The following is a 23993-nucleotide window of genomic DNA, read 5'->3' as shown; positions in this document are numbered from 1 at the left end:
GGGGTGGTGGAATTGAATTCAGCAGCAAATTATTGAAGCATCAGTAGTGATCCATGGGACATCTGTTTGCTTTTGAAGATTATTATGCATGTGAGTGTATGTGAATGAATGTGTAAGACAGGACACATATTCCCTGAAAATACATAATGCTGTTATGCCAGAATATGCTCATGGTTGGTATTGGGACCTGCTTCATTTGCAATGAAGCATTTTAACCTGGTTGCTTTCACACACAAATTTTCACATGTGCAGAGCAGTGCTTTTATGGCAGTTTAATACCCACAGAGTGTAAAATTCCTCAAGAGGCTGATTTCTAAAGTGCCTTTTCTTGTAGGTTCTCACTATGTCGCCCTTCCCCAGGTGATATTTGAAATCACATCTTCAGAACACAATGATTCCTTACTGTGCAGTCTAATTTATCTGGCTACATCTATTTCTGAAAAGTACAATCAGAAAAGGGTAGCTTTGATTCCTTTTTGCTGCACAATGACTGGATATGTCAGTACTGGCAACCTGAATATTGCAACATTGGTAATCTCTTCATTATAAAAGATAACTTCAACATTACATGAGAAAATTCCAGAAAATTTCATTGTACAATGGCCTTTATTCACTCATACTATTATAATACTCATTTGCCTATTTCAGATAAGGAGTAAGTGACTCACTGCTGCTTTCAGAAACAAATTCTTGACTTTCTTTTATCCCTTCAACAACCTGTCTTCAAACTCTGCCTTAGGAATATCCAGAGACTCCATTATCAAGCTTTTCTTTGTGTACTACAAACACTCTTTAGGAACATAGCCACAAACTATGTTTTTGAAATGGGTATTTCATTAACTGTCCCAAAGAGGCAATTCAGGGGCAATGTGAAATGGCAAAAATGTTCTCTTGGGTCTGAAGATGCAAGAGGCTTGAGTCTGTTGCAGCCTGTTGCACAGATTCCTTCCATGATGACTGGCAGGGCTGTAATAATACTTCTGCAACACTGAACTATCTTAAGGTTGCACAGGCATTCTGTTAAATTCATATATCTTTTTTAGGAATACTAGATTTTCATAGACTCATAGGTTGGAAGGGACCTCTGAAGGTCATCTAACACAGTTCCCACTCAAAGCAGGGCTAAATACGTCAATTTTCTCATGCCTTGTTCAGTTGAGGGTTGGACACCTCCAAGACTGGGGATTTCACAACCTCTCTGAGTCCTATTGCAATGACCACTTTCCCAGGGATCTTTTTTCCTGTATATCTAACAGTGATTTTTTTCCTGCGACTTGTGTCATTGCCTCTTGTCCTTCCACTTGCACATTGAAGAATAGTTTAGGTCTGTCTTCTCTATAAACACCCATTAGGTAGCTGAAGACAATGATGAGATCCTCTTTCAGCTTTTTCCTCTTAAGGTTGAATGAACCCAGAGCTCTCAGCCTCTCCTCATACACCATGTGCCTCTACACATCTTGGTGGCTCTTTGCTAGACTCCCTCTAGCAGGTCTGTGTGTCTCCTGCTGGTGAGCCTGAACCTGGAAACAGCACCCCAGATGTGGTCCTAGAAGTGCAGAAACCTTTACTTTAAAAAATGATTTTTTTTTTAATGTGGATCAGATACCAGATATTGGCAGTTTTCATGTAAAGAATCCTATCAAGAACTAAGTTCTAACAATTCTAACAGTTCTAACAGTTCTAAGTTCTAACAGACCAGCATTTTGTTTGCTAAATAGACAAAAGTATCAGAAATAAAACTTTTACACACTTCATTATCCCGATCCTTCTCCAGGAAGTGACGGGCTACGTGACTGGGTAAAATATTCCGTAGCATATTTTCATTGTGCTCCCTTAGTTCCTTCATTTCATTGATTTCTTCTTTTGCTTGAACACGCCACAGAAAATCCAGCCTTGCTGTGTATTCAAGCTGTAGTTCCAGAAAGAAAAAAAAAGGCAAGAATAAAACCAGACAAGATAAGAGTATACATGGTATCATCATCCTGGCAGGCTGCTCCTACCACGTAACTGCCTTCAGTGCTGCTGAAGATCTTTGACTCTGAAAGAATTTTATTTAATTGCCAGAAAAAGAATAATTCTTTGCCTTGTGTATGGTAAGTGTCTCAGAGGAATCTTGGGCAAAATAATATTTGTTATATTACTGCTCTGGTCAGCGGCTAGAAAATGACACAAACCTATTTTCCTTTTAAACACCTCTTTAGTAGTTAGATAACAGAGTCAGACAGGAGATAAGGTATTGGAAGGTATTGGTACTGGTGTGAAATACATATGTTCCCCCTTTCATATGTGTTTTCAAATGAAATGGGTTTCATGAGGAAATAGCACAAGGGCCATTCTAAACACTCTGCAGACAGGTAGTTCTCAAGGATGAGCATTTTTCAACAAAACTAAATATAACAGCCCAACACACTCCCCAAAGGACTTTCAAATCTGTGTCACCAAAATGAGGTAATTCTGCTATTGGGACATGCAGTTCTTTGCATTTTAAGTCTTATAAAAGATAGTGAAAACCATGCTATTTGATACTCCCTTGAATACTCTGTCCCTGGTGTTTTGTTGATCCAGAGCCTGCAGTCGCAATTTAGCACGTGCGCGGTGGCAGTGCCTGATACCCTCAGATAAAAACCAAAGTTAAATGGTTTTCAGCGCTGTATGTGTGGGGGAAAAAGGGAAGATTGCTGCATGACACAGCTGATATATGAATATATATATATTGTATATTTATATTTATACACCTATAAATGCATATTCATACATATATAACTGGCAACTGTCTGCTAGCTGAAGCAGGGAACACGAAGCATCATGTTGTTTGCCTGAGAGGCACATGTATCAGCACATGGACAAGACCAACACTGCCAGAACTTTTGAGTGGATTACACTGATGGAGAGTTTTAATCAGATTTTAAGACAGGTGACACTGTGGCTTGCACAAGGGGTGATTTATTAAGCTACAGTCTTACTGAAAATGATGGAGATATATCTGTGTGCAGTAAACTGAAAGAAAAGGTATTTGTGCAGCTCGAGATGCTCTAACCAGAGATAGTAATCAAACACCCAGCAGAGGAGCGCATTATACCAGCAAATAAATGCATTTTACAACTGGGAGAGACATCAAATGGGTTGCCAAAAGTTGTTGGGATTAAGGAAGTGCTTGGGGTATAACTCACCTGCCAAGCTGAGGTAAAAGGCTAGCCTGCAGTGGGTGGGAGCGACTAAGAAGGGGTTCAGTCCTGTCCACATTTTTCATCACCAGCAATTTGGGCTGTTTGTTGGCAATACCAATGGCAAACTCTTCAGAAGACAATGCAAAACACCTTGCAAGGGGGCTTACAGTTTGACTGTACTCCAGGGAGCTTTCCTTCCTAAAAGCTAAAAGCGAGCCTGGTTTGATATAAACTTCCAAAGTTTGTATGCATTTTAGCAGTGATTTACTTGCCCTCTGGATGAAATTGCCACCTTTATAAACAATTAACCTCTTTTCTTGTTCTAATATTTTGTTCTTCCATCTTGTGACTATTAATTCCCTAAATTAATTGCACCAAAAAACCTGTCAGGAAAAAGTATTTTTAAACAATCTTTTTTCAACGTTTTTCAGTTTCCTTCCCCCTTCCTTTTGTGCTAGAAGACAGAGCCCATCCCAGATCATAACTGACTTTTATCTCTACTGACTGAGAAGGGAACAGTGACTATAATTTTGCAATGAGTTCTAAAGGTGTTTTACTGACTGGCTTGGAGCAGGAGCTGCTGGTGGATTCTGACTTTGTTGATGCTTCAGATATTTAATGCCTCTACAACAAGAGCTTTGCAACAAACTGTAGTACAGTTTTTCACGGCTGATTTTTTTGTGCTGCTGTACAGGAAAATGTCACATCTATAAACCTAGCTCAGAATAGTAGCAGCTAATCTTTACATTTTAGGTAATATCAGTCTGGTTATTTATAATAACATTGTAACATGAAATATTTTTCTTGCATCGTCAGTGGACACCTGAGATAACGCTGTCAGTTCAGAGATAAAAGGGTGTGCTACATATGAGGTTTGAAAATAGAAAAATTTAAGAAGATGCTATGCTAAGTTCTGATATTTGTTAAAACTAACAAAATCATAAGGATGAGTTTTGGGTTTATTTTTTTTTTTATTGTGTAAAGAAATGTTCCTGGGCATGGTGGTGCCAATAAAAATGGCTGTCTGCAACATAAATCTTGAAATGTCCAGACTTTCTTGCCCTGATATACAGCTCTACAAAATACCCCCAATTCCAACAGTGAGTGAAGAAAATAGCGAACATGTATTACACAGAAAGTCTAACACTACCTATGGCCTCTAAATTCTGTACAACCCCACCCCTCTGCAGACGATTGCCACATGCAAGGAAAGCACAAGGTAAGGGCCAGCATTTGAGGGGCAGAATATTCTTCCTCATAGAATGAGAAAAGAGGATTTACATCCCAAAGGGATACTTCCAACGACTGAAAACAGTCTAACTCCATGTAAAACAAGGAAATATCCTTTATTCACTGCACTAAAATCTGAATCGAGAAAGGGTAGTGAAGAGATGTGAAGCATAATACCAGAATTAGGTATGTCTCTTCCTATCTTTTTCAATTGGAGCAATTTCCTCTTTGTATTTCCCCATTCCTCCTCTTTTTCCAAAGCATGAAGAAGGTTCAGGGGGTTGTGACTGTTGCAGATAAACTGCTGTGCAGGGCTGTAAGTCCTTCCTCCCTTCCCACAAGGCTCTGTAGAGCTAAGCTACGGCCCTGACATCCAGAGGTTATTAGGTATGTAGCTTCTTGTGCCTGCCCAGTCAAAGTTCAAGTCTTCTTTTGTACCAAAGAGCCCCAGAAGTGGAGGAGCAAACCAGTCAGCCAACACTTGCCTACACCAGAACACTCATCTGGTATATACAGGATCCACACTTGGATCTACAATCTAAAATAAACCAGAGAGGATTTTGGCCTCTGTTTTATAAAGCCTTTTTTTAGGTCTAATTGGGGTGGAAGGGGAGGAGGGACCGCGTCTGCTGTGGGCAGTTTTATTCCCTCTTTGCAGTTATTAAAATATTCACTTTTAAAGCCACGACAGAAATTTTGGTCAGGGTTAATAGACTATTTATATTGTGTGTTTTCACTAGAGGTGTATTTCTAGTAAAGAGACTGTATATAGTATTGTATTTTGATCAGGTTTTAAGGGATAGTTTATGTTTATACAAAAAGTTCTATTTAACACATTAAAAAGCTAAAGCAGTAAATTAACGCATTTTACAACAGAATAAGTCTAGCTTCGAAATTATCCACGACACTTCTGTCATGCTTTTTCTCAAGTTTAATTTGCAGAAACACTGCTGTAAAATATGTATTACTTGTATTTGAAAGATGTGCTTCTAGATGAAATTGAATTTCTAATAGGGAATTAGTCTATTTAGCCTGACGTCATGTAGTAGTAACACAACTACTTTTAGTTATGGGTTTAGCACCAGAAATCCTTGAGATTTATTGGCTGAAGTACATGTAAGATTTTAAGAAAGCTCTGAGTCTGTTTAGAGAGTCTCACACAACTTTTTCTGGAATGTAACTTAAAATTCTGGGTGCAAAATTGGGGATTAACTTTAAATCACAATGGATAAAGTTAATAAATTAAAGGCCCATAAATTTAGCCTTACAAAAGTAATCTTTTTTGTAAATCCACTTAGAATGAGGCAAGTTTTAAGTTATTCTACTTCAGAACACTTCTGCAATTTGTGAGAATCAAAGCTGTGCTGGAGGAGAGTTTTATTGGACTTACTGCTCTCCCCATCAATTCAGATTATTGAAGAGATTTTTTTTTTTTTAAATGTGCTCTGGATTAAATTTTAATATATTTTTTATTTGGAATTTATACAGAGACCTTTAGGTTAACTCTATAATAAGAAATTAAACAAAACAAGGAAATGTTCCTGGGCACTGCTGTTGGATATTGTTAAACTGATGGAGTGGCCCTATGAGTCGTTTGGGAGAACATGCAAGCAAGACTTAGCACATCTCAGGGACCATTTCCAAGGGTAGTCTGAGTGCAGCCACCCTGTTTTATGGAACATGGAAGATTAATAGGATAGAAAAAGACTCTGCTGTGCTAACAGGCTTCTGTGCTGAAAAATACTCTTCAAGACTCCAGGTCAGGCTTTTGTAGAAGACAGACATTTACACTCAGAACTGTGATCCTGAAGAGCATTGCCTGGATTCTGCCTAATCCTTGCTTTACCTAAACTCCTTCAGCATTCTATTTCTTAGTAGTTACTCTTAGTTTAGACAATTGCCAACCCTTCTATTTGTATCTTTGCATATATTAAGAATAATTGGGAATATTATAAGGCTTATCACAAATCTGGGATGTGCAATTCTTATTTGTTGCATATTTTCCCTTAATGGGCTTTATGTCTTGATAAAAATATGTCAAAGTACTTTGTTTTCTGTCAAACTTAAATCTGGGCACAAAGTGCGTTTCATCCCTTGCCCTACTTACTCATTCCTCATTTCCTCAAAAAGAAGATAAAATTGAAGAAAATTGCTACACTATTTAGGTGTTGCTTTATTTTTGCTCTATTGTGGAAGGAATGGAGCCTGTAGGTACCTGTACAACTTATAAAGTTATTATAATATTTTAATGAAGTGTTTAATATTGTGTTATTAATCACAGCAACATTCCTCTCATTGCCTCACTCAAATTAAGACTGAGAAATGCTGGTATTAATCAGCCTAATGTTCTTGAAGGGAAAATCTTTAAGCAAGTTGGACAGGCAGAACAATGTCTAAAGGCAATTTTTGTTGCTGCTTCCTTTAAATCAATGGTCCCATTTGCCTTTATGCGAACAGAAACTTCCCGAAGTCAGCATGTTTGACATGCAGCAGCCTAAAGGTTGCCAACCAGAAGCACTGTGAACAAAACACCCTGCTTTAGGTGGTTTTTACTCAATGCACTTGTTTTAAATCTTAATTTGTCATCCTTCACCCTCCCTGTGCACTGTGTATGGGTTCTTGAAATACCTGGTTTCTCAGTTTCTCCTTGAGGATATCAAGCTTAAATCTTTGAGGTCCCTAAACCTTGCTTATGATCTAGGTCCATGTGAAAGACTTCTTGCAAGTGGTCCATGACCCAAAGAAGTTAGTGTTGGTGCTTAGCCAGAAATTTTCCTCATTTCCTCAAATCTGGGGTTTTTTCCCTCTATGAACATACTAAGCTATTTCATGGGAGTTTTGTTATTTACTGTTTGTTATTCCCTTTCTTTGTTTTGGTTTTATGCCTACTCAAGTGCACTGAAGCAGTCAATGCCACTGGAATTGTACATGTACCTAAGATAAATGAAGTCCTGTTTGTTCCTTCAGTTTCTATTAGAAAATGCAATATAACTTGCATATTGCTGAATACAATATTGCACATGTTCTTTAAGAACGCTAGGCAGTGTCAGATGTGAGCTTTCTTTAATCAGATTCTGCATATAGTTTATTCAATTGTTAGAGGTCATACGCTCAAGTGAATAAAAAGGCAGTTGGTATTTTGAAAGTAATTATGTCACATCCTGTAATTGCAAGTGATACAGGGAATGGTTAAAGAAAATATTTGCATTACCTGTTGACCATGATAAAATACAGCTAAAAGGAACATTGCCATCAGTAGTAAAGACGCCTCCTTTGTACCCAGGAAGTCTGTGCTGGAAAAAAAATCCAAAGTAAAGTACAGTTATTGATTTGTCAGTGTAGTAATTGTTCAGAAGTTTCATATCATAATGCATCCTGGTACTTGTTGTTGTTCTTTAAAAATCCCTTGTATTTGAAACTGAACTTAGCAATAATTAGTTCAAGAGAACAGGAGTGTAATTGGAGTGCTCACTGTTTGGAGACAAATGGATTAAATAACTAAATTGTAGGTACACAGAAGGTGATGATCGTTCTCTTTCAAATGTGATATGCAAGCTGTGTGTCAGTCAGTCTCTTTTCTTGGGAGTCTGGTAAACAATGATGAACACCACAGTCCCTGCAGAGTACAGGAGGTGCAATCTGGATGGGGAAAGATTGAGGCTGGAGCTGGGAGAGAGAAACTTCCAGACTGAAAGTAAAAGCCCCGTGAATGGGCCTGGAGATAAAAGATGAATGAAGCCCAAGACAGGTGCTGAAAGTTACACATCCCTGTCTTGTGAGAAAGGTTCAGAGAACATGACAGCTGAGTTAAGGAAGGAAGTGTGGATCAGTGGGGAATTAAAAAAATGGCAAACAGTAATTAGGGCTTGTTTTACTGAGCCACAAAGAGGAATGCAGAGAACAAATGTCTGCCTATGACAGGGGAAGTAAAGGAAAATCCTGCAGAGAGTAGGAATGCAAAGACGGTAAACCAAAAAGATACTGGCTGTATGAAGTCTGCTGTATGAAATCACTGAGGTTCTGTGTGTGGAACATGAAGAAAGAGTGACAAAATAAGGTGAGGGGTCCAGAGCAGTTAAAGGGGGTTTTAAGTATGCGGAGAAGTTTCAGTTATTTGGAAAGATGACAAAATGGAAGAAAGTGAGTATCTCCGTGTTATCAGTGGGGTTTAAAAAGGCATGTTTCCCATGGGAAGACATAAATGAAGAGGCTGGGGAACTGGTAGGGCCAATCTTATAGTAAAGCAAAAGGGAGAAAGAAGTAAATTTGGATGCAGCTCAAGCATGGATACTTAGCAATTATTTTGTTGAAGGGAGATGAGGACAGATGAGGAAATGGATGAGAGGTGATTAAAGCTTGAAGTTGTGAAAAAAGTTAATAAATGAGTAAAGAAGGACTGGAAGTTGGAAGAGACTTTGGGACAGTCTTCTGTCTACCTTAAGGTCTAAGAATGAAGCAAAGTCCAGACCCTGAATCCATTTTCCATAGTAATTTTGGAAAAAAGATCAGGTGATATTTGTCAGAGGAGGGCTGCCATGACAGAGAAATTAGAGAAAGAGCAGAGCATGGTGGAGACTAAACCAAAAGGAAACTTTCTTCTAGGCCTAATGAAGAACTTACTGTGAGGAAATGGGATGAGTCATAAGTATAGACCAAAAGACAGTCAAGAAACATCTTTGTCGTCTGCAAATATGTTGGAATTCACATGTTTTCCATTTTGAAGTTGTATGAAATACAACCTCCCAAAGATTTCATTCCAGAAGGACCGCTTGTACACTTGCTAAAGGCAACAAACTCAAAGGTCTTAGTAATGAAGTAATCTGTTATTGCATATTGTGGTAATGTAGTTATAGCCACAAATATAGGAGCTAGATGGGTTTTCACAGGGAGTGGCAAAAGCTTTTATTTAACTAATTGGTTTAGCTAAGAAAACAGCTAAATTTCTAGTCACACAGCCTTGAACCTCATGCTCCCTAATGACAGAGCTGAAGTTCAGATCCTTGTCCTGAGTGTGGAGCATCTTAGCTGAGTTCCCTATGTCTTGGGCTGTTGGCTACTCTAGATGATATTTCTGGCTCTTTCTTACTCCTCTGTGATAAAAGTCCCTAGGGAATTTCATTGACACAGGGAATAGAAATTACTCTGAATTCTCTAAGATTTTCACACAAGGGAAAATCTTTCATAGAATCATAGAATCATTAAGTTTGGAAAAGACCTCTAAGACCATCAAGTCCAACTGTCAACCCACCACCACCATTCCACCTGAGCCATGTCGCAAAGAGCCACGTCTGAACATTTTTTGAATACCTCCAGCAATGGCAACTCAACCACCTCTCCCGGCAGCCTGTTCCAATGCCTGACCACCATTTCCGTTAAAGACATTTTTCCTAATATCCAATCTAAACCTCCCCTGACAGAACTTGAGACCATTTCCTCTTGTGCTATCGCTCGTTACTTGGGAGAAGAGACCAACACCCACCTCACTCCAATCTCTTTTCAGGTAGTTGTAGAGAGCGATAAGGGCTCCCCTCAGCCTCCTCTTCTCCAGAATAAACAACCCCAGTTCTCTCCACCTCTTCTCATAAGACTTGTGCTCTAGACCCTTCACCAACTTCATTGCCCTTCTCTGGACACGCTCCAGCAACTCAGTGTCCCTCTTGTTGTGAGGGGCCCAAAACTGAACACAGTATTTGATGTACAACCTCACCAGTGCTGAGCACAGGGGCACGATCACTGCCCTGCTCCTGCTGGCCACACTATTCCTGATACAAGCCAGGATGCTGTTGGCCTTCTTGGCCACCTGGGCACACTGCTGTCTCGTGTTCAACCAGCTGTCAACCAACACCCCCAGGTCCTTTTCCACTGGGCAGCTCTCCAGCCACTCTTCCCCAAGCCTGTAGCGTTGCATGGGGTTGTTGTGACCCAAGTGCAGGACCCGGCACTTGGCCTTGTTAAAGCTCATAGAGTTGTCCTCAGCCCATGTATCCAGCCTGTCCAGATCCCTCTGCAGATCTTTCCTACCCTCAAGCAGATCAACTTGGTGTCATCTGGAAACTTACTGAGGGTGTACTCAATCCCCTCATCCAGATGATCGATAAAGATATTAAACAAGCATTAGAAAAAGGAATTGGATCCCAAATCTGTAGTGCCTGCTACTGTAGAAAGCTAGTAAGGAAAGACATGAGTGCAGAGCCTTGCTATTTGTAAAGATGTGGCTGTTGTGAGAACTAATTGTACTGCAAATCCATACTTTTCTGTCATTCCGAGGATCTTCATTGGGCATGCACTTACAAGCACCGCAACTGCAATACCAAATTTGTCAAGTGTCAAAGACTGAAGAAGTGTTTTTCTGAATGAGGTAAATCACTGCTGCTCTAGATTCAGCTATTGCAACACCTAATGTGCATCTGACTGCTAAGTACTGTGGCTTTTCTCTTCTCCTCTTTAACTCCTCTTGTTGGGAAGGAAGCCTGGGAGTAGTAGTCTGTCCTTCAAACGCACTCCTACAAAATAGGATCATCCCTGTATTCTTTATATCTTTTACAACTAGATGCTTTATTTTGGATTTATTCAGTTAATAAACTAAAGCAATTGTTCACTCCTGTTGTCTGAAGTTGAGGTAAGAGTTTCAATCAGTATCTCTGGAGTTTTCAAGAATAGAATCAACCAATGTATATGCACTGTAATGCATATTTTTAGCAACATGGATAGGCTATGGGAAACATAAAAGACAAACCCTGCTCAATGCTTAAATGTCCTTATAAAATGAACATTTTAATAAAAAGGCCTGAGAAAGAATCACATTACAAATCTTTTTGGATTAGTCATTGCCTTTTGCAACCACCACTCCATACTTAACTATGGTGCTGTGCTATATGTATACACTCTGGGAAGACTTGACCCATTACCTTATTAAAAAGCAGTTCCTAAAAGGGGCTGTGAACACTTACTCTCCATTGTGGTTAAAGTTGTCATATTGCAGAAAAAGGGAAGCATAAATGGTCTCAGTCAGCAGAGAATAGATCGCAATCATGATGAGAAGTACTGCCAGCTTCAGGACAGAGTTGAGACGAAGAAAGACTGCACAAGTCACCATTGCCAGCACACCGGTGAAGACAAAATACTGAATAGAAAACAGCAGTCGTTACTTTCAGTGATCAGTGACTACATATTAACTCCATAAATATTTACATGGATGATGAAGTGATCAGAAGTATAAAAAAAAATCGCTCTGGATTTCAGTGCTCAGCTAAGCCTTCTTAGGGTGCAGGGCACTTTGAAAATAAGGGGTTTGCTAAAATAGAATATGAAATTACAAATTCCTTATTTCTCATGCTGCCTCCATGTTAGCACAAATCCCTCTCTGTGCCTTTATGGCATTTTCATTGTATTAGAAGGGAAATGCTGTATGGTATATTGAAAAGAGAAAAGGGAGAGATGTAATAGTTTACTGATAAAAAGTCAGCTGAGAGAAAATAATTTATATTCCTCTGGATTCTGAACTACCATAAGACCCACATTAATCAGGATGGGAGAATCCTATTCCTGCTTTAATCCTTTTCCCATGCTACTTGCAGAGAGGATAAAGTCACAGGTTTGAGCATATTTTTTTTGTGTTTTTTTTTTTTTAAATTATTATTATTATTTTTAATATTGCAGTTCTAACTTAGTTATATTACTTTCTTAAAATATGATGCCTGGAAGTTTTATTCATATCTTACTTTCTAATACCATCTTTGTCTCATTTTTCTCAATGATTAGTCATCTGTCAAATGCAATCCACGCAGCTGATACTGGATATAGAGAGACAATCATGGCCATGAGCCATTCAGATTTAAAATAGAAACACCAACACCCACAGTCCAAATGTAGTTTAAATTAATTCCTATCATACATCTTTAGGAGAGATAGCATTCATTTTTCTGAGTACAGTTTTTCTTCAGTACAGTTCCTCTGTAGGAAAGTCTGCATCCCTAAAATTTGCCACATACTGCTGGCAGTATCATGACACAGCCATATAACTTTTTAAACAGCATACTTCTTATATCTACACATGAACAACCTATTGATTTTGTTATCTGCTTGCTCATCAGAGAGAGGATTTCTTTTTGTTCCAAATGCAAATTTAAAATAAATACAGCAGAATAACTGCTGGTTTTTGCAATGTAAGAGGAATTAGTCTCCATTAGCTTCCTAGGAATTCAGTGTGTTTTATTGCAGTAGGTGCATTGAATCATTGCTGGATGTGTTTCCAACAAAAGGTTCTGTATGAAGTCCAAAGGTTGAAGCTTGGTTCTAATGTCCCATTAGACAATAAGATTAATTCCTCTGTAATCCGCCTCTGCTTTTTCTATCAGCATATGGGTAGAAGTAAAGGTTCAGCTTCACAGTGCTGTTGAGGCACCTGACTCCACCACCCGTGCACACATCACTGATTCCAGGTAGTGGTTGCCATGTAACCTTCGTGTATCTGTGCCTCAGATTCAAAAGTACCCTTAGAAGTACCTCAGGATAGGAGCAGATGTCTGTAAAAGATGCAGATGAATTGAATGTCTCATTCTTCAGGGCTACTGGTTTGTCAAAATCACACCATAGCTGTCAAGAAAGAAAACAAAATCAGGGCTATATTGTGCACTGGTGGCTAAATGCTTGTATGGCTGGATGGATGGGTTTAGGAATGGAACTCGCTGACATGCTCCTTTCTGTGCCAGCTCCCTAACTGGCACTAAGGATTAAATGGACAGGAAGAAAACATACTGTGGAGATTAAATGGAAAGGGGGGAGCTATTCATACTACAGACATTCAACATCTGAGTAGCCTTCCTGTGCTCTCTTGTTGCCAAAGGTGAAATATGAGCTTCTCTGGCAGTTTCAAGAGGACTGATGTTGGACTCTTAAGAATTACCCTCTCACTATTGCTATAAACTATAGAGAAAAATATTAAATTGGGAGGATAAAATCAGGCTGCATGTGTGCACTTGTCTGCAAGCAGTTTTTTCTGCTACATTGCTATGGACAGTGTTATCCTTCTAGATGTGGGACAAAATCCCATGGCATCATACGGAATTGGCTTGTGCCAAAACATAATGTAGTCCTAGAACTGCAACTTCGCATGCCTAGAATGGAAGGGAAAGAAAATTCATTCATGATACAATGGTTCTGAGAATGTAATACTGCCTTTCACTGTTATGACCTGCATTCATTTTAATGGTATTTCAAACCAAGTGTATTAAATGTAAACAAAACAGCAATGTTGAGTTGCAATACATTATGGTCTTAGAATACAGGAAAGAAATCTTTAATCGTTTCATATTTTGTCAGTTAAAGCAGATGGAGTCTCCTGTTACACATATTAACACATATTAATCCAATCTGGATGTTTATGCTAGGTCTTTTCATCAACCTGGTATGTACAAGCTAGTTCCCCTGTCTTTCTTTCCAACAGAGTTAGAGAGTTTGTTTAATGAGGCCCAATTTCTTATAATTACATTCTAATGAATTTTGAACTTGGAACTCTCTTGTTTGTTCTTTCAGCAGTTCAGTCATCTCTGCAGTGCAGCAACATTATCTAGGTTGTCTGTGCAGTCCTCCATGACAACAGATAGTTAATGGTACCTTCTGAAAGTTTATGAGGTGTACAGAACCTCTGTGTGTGGCAGAGTGCCATGACAACCACTTTGGGTGTCTTTTTAAAAGACTTTCAAGATCAGGAACTTTATTCTAATGTTACAGCAATAAGAATACACTTGATGTAAAGAACTGCAAGACTCATTTCCTCCCCTGGTGAAACCAAAGCCTTATGGCTCTTGTTAGAAAGCGTCTGAGTCTTAGTACCCTCCAAGTGGGTGCATTTGAACTCAGTGGATGTATACAGCTGCGAGGCTGAGCGGCATTCCCTGTTCTTAAATGCACGCAGATCCCTCCTGAGCAAAGTATTATTAAGGCAGGATTTTGACATATGAAATAATGAGGTTATATGAATGTTGTGATTTCCTGTAGGACTCAATGACTCAAGTCATTGCCATTCTAAATGTATGACAATAAATATAACTGTTTACTGCTTTATAGAAACCCACTGGTATGACAGTAGAAAGATTTATATTTCTTTTGACTGTTTTTGGATTAGCCATCCCACAAGATTGCAATGGATGCAATCTTAAAAATAATCCACAACACGTCAGGGAGGATCTTGTTAGCATCACATCCATAGCAAACTGGGTATGGATAGCACGTTAGAGATCATCTTGTTTCAAGAACAAGATTAATTCTACCAAAATCTTTCCTGACAGATATTTGTCAAACACAATTTAAAATCCCTAAATTCTGCAACTCTCCTTAGTGATCTATACCACAATGTACCACTGTCCTTATGTTCAGGAAGTTTTCAGCCCTATTGAACTTCCTGTCATTTACTGTATTTATATTTTCTCTGTAAGGATAGCAATCAATGGCTACATTATTCTTTCTCTGACTAACTCTCATATCAGTGACTGCTTGGTATCACTAAAAACACAGGCAGATGCTGAATCTTTACATATTGGCAACCTAAATGCAATCATGGAAGAATGACAGCAATGGAACATAATAAAATCTCAAATCTGTTAGAAAAAGATGAAGCAAACCCTTGAAGTATCAGATTTCAACATACTTACTCCAATGATATAATAATTATAATTATTTGATTATTACAGGATAATTATTGCTGCTGTTGTGTTGTTATAGTTGCTACTGTTATTACTGTCACTTAGTGTTTTCCTGGTATCATCTAGATGAAAATAAATATTTAAAAAGAAAAAAGTTCCGATGAAAAAACACTGCTACATCCATAGCAAAAATGTGCTTTACAGGAGGAAACAGTGATGAAAAAATTACTTTTAATCTATCAGTGAGGTATTCACCAACTTCTTGGCTCAGGCTTCAACATCAGCAAAGCTGTCTGACATATTAATCTGCCTAATTCATAGAATCATAGAATCATTAAGTTTGGAAAAGACCTCTAAGACCATCAAGTCCAACTGTCAACCCACCACCACCATTCCACCTGAGCCATGTCGCAAAGAGCCACGTCTGAACATTTTTTGAATACCTCCAGCAATGGCAACTCAACCACCTCTCCCGGCAGCCTGTTCCAATGCCTGACCACCATTTCCGTTAAAGACATTTTTCCTAATATCCAATCTAAACCTCCCCTGACAGAACTTGAGACCATTTCCTCTTGTGCTATCGCTCGTTACTTGGGAGAAGAGACCAACACCCACCTCACTACAGCCTCCTTTCAGGTAGTTGTAGAGAGCGATAAGGGCTCCCCTCAGCCTCCTCTTCTCCAGAATAAACAACCCTAGTTCCCTCCACCTCTTCTCATAAGACTTGTGCTCTAGACCCTTCACCAACTTCATTGCCCTTCTCTGGACACGCTCCAGCAACTCAGTGTCCCTCTTGTTGTGAGGGGCCCAAAACTGAACACAGTATTTGATGTACAACCTCACCAGTGCTGAGCACAGGGGCACGATCACTGCCCTGCTCCTGCTGGCCACGCTATTCCTGATACAAGCCAGGATGCTGTTGGCCATCTTGGCCACCTGGGCACACTGCTGTCTCGTGTTCAACCAGCTGTCAACCAACACCCCCAGGTCCTTTTCCACTGGGCAGCTCTCCAGCCACTCCTCCCCAAGCCTGTAGCGTTGCATGGGGTTGTTGTGACCCAAGTGCAGGACCCAGCACTTGGCCTTGTTAAAGCTCATAGAGTTGTCCTCAGCCCATGTATCCAGCCTGTCCAGATCCCTCTGCAGATCCTTCCTACCCTCAAGCAGATCAACTTGGTGTCATCTGGAAACTTACTGAGGGTGCACTCAATCCCCTCATCCAGATGATTGATAAAGATATTAAACAAGACTGGCCCCAAAGCTGAGCCCTGGTCAGTTTTCAGTGCTGGAACATCAATCGTGACCTGCCTCCAGCTGGATTTAACTCTGTTCACCACAAATCACCGAGCTTGGCCACCCAGACAGTTTTTTTACCCAGAAAAGAGTACACTTGTCTGAGTCATGAGCCTCCAGTTTCTCTAGGACGATGTTGTGGGACACAGTATCAAAAGCTTTGCTAAAGTCCAGGTAGATAACATCAACCTCCTTAGCTGATTAATTCATGCAAACCTGCCCCAATATTTCTGAAGAGATCCAGATAATCAGGGCTCTATTGTACTTGCATATAAGTCCCTACTGTTTTACCCTGTGTCATTGTATAGACCTAGGCCCACTGTATTAAATTATCTATATTTTTATCTAGACAAAGCTACTAAGCAAAGCTTGGTACATACATTTTCTCAGAGATATACTGGTAAACTCTGCTCTAGATCTGTCATGCTTGAGAGTCTTAGTGGAGATGTGTAAATCAGACTAAACTCCCTGTGTGGGCAGTGGAGAGAGAAAATTTCCCTTATTGGGACCAGCATGATCAAAAGAAATCTTTGGGGATGCCTGTTTTTCTGCACTGACTATAATGTAACCTGAGAGTAACTCTGCTTGTAGTTTGGTACTTCAGCTAAGTTGAACCTGGGCCAAAGGGGTTTGTCAAGCCACTAAATGAGCAAAGGCAAAGTATGTTTAGATTTTATGCTTTTAAACTTCTTTTTCAATGCTGTGGTTACTGGCTCAGCTTGACCTGCTCCATCCTTTCTTTGAAGGTATTTTGTGGGTTCATTGATATTTCTCATGTTTTTAATCTAATTAATGGGAGAACTGTGAGATGAAGAATTTAGTATCTATGAGAATTACTTGGGTTGACAGTGTTTAAGAAAGTATACCAACATGGTCCTCAAAGGGTAGATATATTGAACAGAAAGTAGCAAAAGGGTTTAAAAACAGATGATACTCATGAGGGAGAAATAATTAGATATTTCAGAAATACATAGTTTCAGCAACAGATTGAATTTCCTGAAGCTGTGGTACTTTGCCTTTTATATTCAAATCATAACTGCTTATAAACACATTAGTTAGCAAGTCCTGTAGCAAGCTTAATAATTCATAAATCGTCTTTTCCTGTATAATATTCCCTGGTTCCCTATAAGCTTACAATATTGATGATGGCTCCAAGAAAATTAATCAGAATGGATGCAAATATAATGACATTCCTGGCCAGGTAGGTCTCATTAATCCAGCAGCAAGTTTTCCGGAGCATTAAGGGTAAACATTTGTAATCCTCTGCTGTAGTGATTAGCACAAGAGCGGAGTGCAGCATAATCAGAATAGAAAATTGAATGACCATTGGTATCACCCTGGGAAGAAAAAAAACAGAGAACCCAGCATTAAACCTCAGCACAATACCACTGCTAATAAAAATAAATGTGTAACAGTTAAGACTAGGAAAAAATCAGTTGTCATAAATCTGAGACAATTAGTCTAGGAAAAAACACATGAAAACAAAGATTGGTTCATGTTCCATAGGTCTGCCATTGTTTCACATGGTTTCTTGCTGAGAAACTGCTGTTGAAGAAACAAGCCAGGGAAATCATTGCCAGTGCCTCTATCTGTCTATATAGAGTCTGAGTGGCAGGAATGCCCTTTCTTTTGGGACTCAGTTGTGCCTTAAATTTCTTTTAGAGCAAATCTATTAAACCTGCAGGATCCTGATGCCTCTTATGTATGACCTGGTTCCCAGTCTAGCAGGTTAGTTTGGGGGTAGTTTAGTAGCATGGTACTTTGTATACAGCACAACACAGGTCTTAAATTCTTACTATGAGGGTCATAGACTCTAAAGGGAAAGCAATAATGCAGCCTGTTTTCTGGAGTAAGTCAGGATATAATAATTACAGAAGTAAAAGATTCCCCTTATTTTAATTAATAGTGGATCAACTGCAGCTAAGAATGTCATTGGTTTCTAAAAAAGCAAAAGAACTGATCTACTGTTTTCATGGAAGCCCTTTAAAATGCAAAACAGATGAAAAGGTGTTCTATGATCCAAACATGTTTAAATAAAACATGTCATTTGGCATACTCTATAAACTTTGTTCTTGCAAATGTGATCCTTAATGAAGTATTGTTAAGTGTGTACACAGAATAGACAGATCAATTCCTCTGAATAAACTGTTAAACCCCATAATTTATTCTAGTCTGACTTTCATTATATTTTTCTAAATGTATTCCTTTTTCCTGCTTAAAGCTGGGGCCTGAAGTCAACCGAGAAACTGACGTGGTTGGGAAATGCAGTAAATCATTTTACTTTGCTGAGAAGAAAACACTCAGAACTTCACAAGTCAAGTTTTTTTGTCCCCATTTGTGCCATCATTGTCTTCCTGTGTCTCTTTCTCCAAAGATCAAACCCATGCAAAAAAAAGTAACTCCACTGCTTCTGCAAACCTCTCCCTTCTTCACTCTGCTTTCCCTTGCCTTTTTGCTCTAAGGAGAATGATTAAACTTGAGGCTCTGAATTGAATGATTAAAATATCTAGTAACCTAGTTGTACACGTGCCAGTACACTACAGTAATTCAATCATAATGTCTAACAGAAAAAAATCTTTGGAAGTGGACTGTCAGGATGCTACAGGGAGAATTCTGCATTTCCAGGTGCTGAATGTAGGTAAGCTGTACTCTGCTCATTAAGCCTTCTCTAAACGTATGTTTTGTCTTATTGAAAACATAAAGTTTCAGATTTTGCTACCTATCACCTATCCCTCTTCTCTTCGGGTAGGCTGCGATGCTATTTGTACACTTGTGCCCTACAGTAAGACAAATTTAAGGGTGCAAGGTGGAAATAGAATTGAAAACATCAACATCGCTCTTCTTTCCTCGTTTTTCAGGTCAGCCACATCCACTCCCTGAATATGAATGGACTATATCTCAACCTACCTGAAATTCTCCTCAATTTTAGGCTATTCAAATTTGGCTTTAGAAGAGCAAATTCTAAACTCATACAGTTCTGAATTCAGATCTGTGGTTTGAGCCTGTTAACTAAAGCTTCCACCCTAGAAAGTTTCACCTTAAGCTAACAGGTAGCCAACGAGAGGAGGAAACCACACTGAGATAATGGCAGGAGAGGATACATGGACATAGCAGGACAAGCTTGAGAATCAGTCTGTGTCGGAACTGGTATTTCTTAGCTCTGGCCATGTTTGCAGGTGATGGATAGAGTCCAAAATATTTGCACCAAGGAGACACCAAAGACGAACTGGGTAGTTTATGTGAAAACTGTGAGTGTATCTTCCTCACAGTACTGATATTTGTAGAAAATACCTTGAGAAAACAGGATAAATGAAAATATTTATGTTTAAAAGGAAAAAAGATTTTTTTGGAAAAAGTAGGCAGAAGTCAGAGTATATGTGGGGAAATGTTGGTCATGTTGAGGGAAAGGATATAAAGAACACGTGAGATACAAGTGTTGAACTGGAAGAGATTTAAGTGCAGAACTGTACTCTGGTATTCATTAGCCTGCTTATTTTTAAATATTATCTCTTACAAGAATGTTCTGATTTTTAATGCCCTAATTTAGCTGTGATGATAGAGATTGATATACATTAAATCTGATGGTGTTTTAAAGTAAACATTTGCAAAAATATTATTCCTTTCTGATCACCCAAAAAGACCTGCTGGGACAGTGACTCCTTTAAATTATCAGGGTAGAATAACATGCGATTTTCTTCAAACTTTCTTGTTTACCACCTACTAAAATTAACCAAACTAACACAGAAATATGATCAAGGCATAAGATTTTGAAAACAGCATGCAAGCCTCAGAATAATTTACAGTAACGCAGCTATGGCTTATATATACAGCTCCTGTTCTCAGAACCTCAAAATTAATGAGACTTGCAAGGTAGGAGTCCAGAAAAGAAAATGGGTTAAACAAATAACAAACAGAAAACAAGGCTGTAGTTAGCAGAGAGTTTTTCTTTTGGAACATGTCTGAACTGCTGTAAGATATATATGCACAAGTGATACTTTCTGTAGTGTTAAATTATATTAGAAAACTTTTTGAAATAAAACATGAATAATATCAAAATGGAAGTTCTTCTCTCTAGTGAACTGAAATAAGATGAATTATGCATTAACTTCCATTGAGAGCTTCCATGTGGTTATATTAGCTTTGACACTGTTCTGTTGATGTACCCTTGGTACGAAATGTTATCTTACACTTGGTTTCACATTTCATTCCAAGAAGCTTTGTCAGAGTTTTGTATGTCACCTGAATACAGGACACAGTGGAGCTTCCCAAAAAAGTCCCATCTTCTCCAGCAAGCTCACCCAGAAGTAAATTTTGTTTTTGAAAGAAGGAACAATGTAGCCAGTAAAAACAAACTGTACTATGAAGGGAAAGGTGAATAATGAGGAAACAAAGACTGGAGCAATCAAAAGTTTTGTGGGAAGAGTGTCAGGACTTGCTGAAAGTCCCAAGTAGATATACAACGCAATGATGCCTTGAAAGCACCTTCTGTCTGTGGAAATACACAGAAAGCCAAGGGAGAGCCAGTCAATAAAGCCAGGGAAAAGCTGGACAACATGTTCATGGAGAACTAGTCAAGAGAGTCAAGAGGGCTCATCAAGAGAGCTGTGTAGTTTAGGATACAATTAATCTCACTGCACAGTAGTCTCTTACATTTATTCAGGTGGATACACCTTAAGATACATTGATTGACCTGTTCTCCAGTGGCTTTACTTTGAACCCAGGGTATGGACACTGACAGATAGTTAGGTGAGATTAGTTCCCTCAGCAGTATTCTGCAGTAGCCTTCTTGCTTCCCAAAGCCAAATGACTGAGATCCTCTTTGGAACTGAAAGTTTCTATCTATATCTCAGATATATATAGACAGTCTATATACGCAGATGTGGCCTACCAATTCTGCAGACCTGACCTGATCCAGCTCTAAATGAAACCAAGTAAATGCTTTCAAAAAGATTAGGGTCAAGCCTCAAGAGGTAAGACCTGAGGACACTAAACATGAGTTCTTATTTTGGACTGCCAAACATGTAAGACCCAGTGCTATTGAGTTGAGGTACTATAACGGGGGCATCTAGGGACCTAAGTCTGGGATGTCGATTCAAAATGCAGCATAACTGCTTAGGTGCCTAAGAAACCAAGGCCTTGTATTTGTTCATAATAAATATATAGGCAACAAAAATCCTTCTACTGTATTTGTTTGAACACCGATGTGTTTGTCTTTTGTCTAAGCCTGCTTGAGATAAAAACAAAACTGAAGCCTGCACACCCATGACCTCCTAGAGGATCCATCCAGTATCTGTGCAAAGATTTTGTTAACAGCATGCTGATAGGATCAAGTACAGCAGAAGACATAGCCAAGGTTAGAGGAATAGGAACAAACAGCCATAATACTCTTCTGTCCATGAACTTCCTGCAGAATTAGGACACCTGGGTTGGATCCCCTCTTTATTCAGAAGAGATTCTAGACCAAATGCTTTTCTTTCTAGGGGTTCCCTTACTGTCAAGATCAAGTGAAGTTTGAAATGGAGCTTTTGCCTTCCCTCCTTCTTGTGTACAGTTGCAAATCAAGAGCTGAGACAGAAGGAAAACTTACTAAAAGGGAAGATGCAGGTGTTTAAGGGAATAACAGTCTGAAATATTTTTTCCTCCCTTCACAAGGATAACCCAGTAAAAAACTGACAGAAATAAGAGTAGTTTAGCAGTCTACTCTAGTATGATCTATTGCCCATGTGAGCATACAGAAAGTTCATTGCAGGAAATGAATCAAACTCCCAGGCCTCTCAGACAGAGAAGATGAATCACTGCAAGGTTGGCAATGTAACTTAATGGCTTCATAGAGGATAATTACAGCAGAAATATGGCATTAATTTATGTCACTTAGAGTAATTTCCCCAGCTCAATATTTCAAAGAATAAAAACTACTGCAAAAATTTTTAAATTCAGTGATGTGCCTGCCCTGTCAGGGAAAAGTATGAATGGATCAAATATTTATCCTATGGGAGACAGATATAAACTGAGATAAAATTCTGAAACTCTCATACACAGTAGATGCAATAATAGAAAGATATTTCCTTTCTTGAACATACAGACTAAGGCAACTTATCTGGGAAACTCCCTGAAGATCCTTGGTAAGATATGTTTTCCGATTATTTAAATAATGTTTTCTTTCACCGTGTTTGCAGAAATCCCCAAAAGACTCAGCTCACAAAAATATTCAAACATGTACTTAAGCAAATACAAAATTCCATCCCTGTTCAACACAGCACTGAAGCATTCACCGGAAGATACATAAATGTGTTGTTAGGAAATGAGTAAGTTACCATGAGGAGCGTGAATTATAGTTTATTAGTTGTTCCATGGAAATTATATCCGTGCTCTTCCACTGTGGTAGATTACTTCTCTGATATCTACTAGAGGTATAACATGAGCATGCAGTTATCTCCAACACTCTCTGCATCCAAATCCTGCCTAACTTTGTAATAGCTTGTTTATGTGCTCATATCTTGAATTGTTTTTAGAACTGGAATTTAGGAAATTTGGATTGCCAGATTACTTCCTCATTCAATAAGTTTAAGCATATTGAAATCTTCTTACTCAGAACCCCTCATCCTATTATTTTAAGGTTGTTCAGCTGTTGACCTCTGCTCATTTAACAAGCACGTTTTTTTAAGACTGAAACAGAATTTTGAAGCAGAGTATCAAAATTTGAAATATGAAGACCAAAATTTGCCTTCTTAAATCTTGACAGTGATCTACAGCTCCTGAAAGAACATAAGAACTGCCATAAAGAACCCGTGTGGCTCCAAATCTCTCTCAAAAGGGATAGTGGAAAATATTATTTCCCTAAACATCTTGCCATGCTCCAGCAATCAATCTCTAAGGGCATTCTTGAGGCTAAGTTTCCACAATTTGTTTTAAAAGCCCTGCTGATCTTATCATGTAGGAATTTATCTAATCTTTACTTGAACCTATTTATATTTACAGCCTCTTCAACATTCAGTGACGGAAAGGTCCAAAAAACATTTGTGAAGTGCAGACAAAAACACAAGACCGTGGTGCAAGATGGGAAACCAGAAAGTGAGACAGCTGCAGGCAATGTGCTTATGTGACTCCTTCTCCCCTAATTCCAACAGCATTAGACACTCTCACAAGAATTAAGAGAGATGAATCTGTGCAGATAGAAAAAATGTCATGTTTTTTTGCTGGTGTAACAGTGATTGATATAGCAGCAGAAATCTTTTTGGAAAACAGGTTTGGTTAATAAGATTCATAAATCTTCTTGTACACACTGAGAAAAAAATGAAAAAACCAAAACCAGCTACCAGAAGTGAAGAATTTTGAATGTGTATTGGGAGAAGAACTTTAAAAAAGCAAACAAACTTGCTAGCATTAGAGCAATATAGCCCATAAGGAACAGCAGAAGGTCAGGGACTACTCCGGGTACTTTCCCAGATGAGAACTACAAAATACATGGGACACCACTTCTGCAGAGTGCAGTTGCCTGCCTGCACCTAACTACCATTTTGGTATTCTTAGACATAAACATGGTGAACCCGGTCTTCCAGAGATGATCCAAGAAATATCGCTAGATTACTGTAACACAATACATGCCTTATTTCTTATACAAATACTGTATTTTTAAGGTTATTCTACAGGCAGGATAAAT

General features: G+C 38.8%; 1 protein-coding gene across 2 annotated transcripts in view; it reads right to left on the bottom strand.

Annotated features, from left to right (window-relative positions):
• The window catches only part of ADCY8 (adenylate cyclase 8), a 139340-nt gene that overhangs the window by 13432 nt on the left and 101915 nt on the right, over positions 1 to 23993 (bottom strand). For both annotated transcript variants that reach the window (XM_064442079.1, XM_064442080.1), the window contains 5 exons: positions 17469 to 17670; positions 12903 to 12992; positions 11348 to 11520; positions 7609 to 7690; positions 1751 to 1909 (listed from right to left, as the gene is read on the bottom strand). In XM_064442079.1, coding sequence (XP_064298149.1) covers positions 1751 to 1909; positions 7609 to 7690; positions 11348 to 11520; positions 12903 to 12992; positions 17469 to 17670 — 706 coding nt within the window. The remainder of the gene's footprint in view (positions 1 to 1750; positions 1910 to 7608; positions 7691 to 11347; positions 11521 to 12902; positions 12993 to 17468; positions 17671 to 23993) is intronic.

The sequence above is a fragment of the Phalacrocorax carbo genome, chromosome 2, assembly GCF_963921805.1.
Source record: "Phalacrocorax carbo chromosome 2, bPhaCar2.1, whole genome shotgun sequence".
NCBI classification, from domain to species: Eukaryota; Metazoa; Chordata; class Aves; order Suliformes; family Phalacrocoracidae; genus Phalacrocorax; species Phalacrocorax carbo.
The sequence above is the reverse complement of the archived record's forward strand: the minus strand, read 5'-3'. Positions and strand labels throughout refer to the sequence as shown.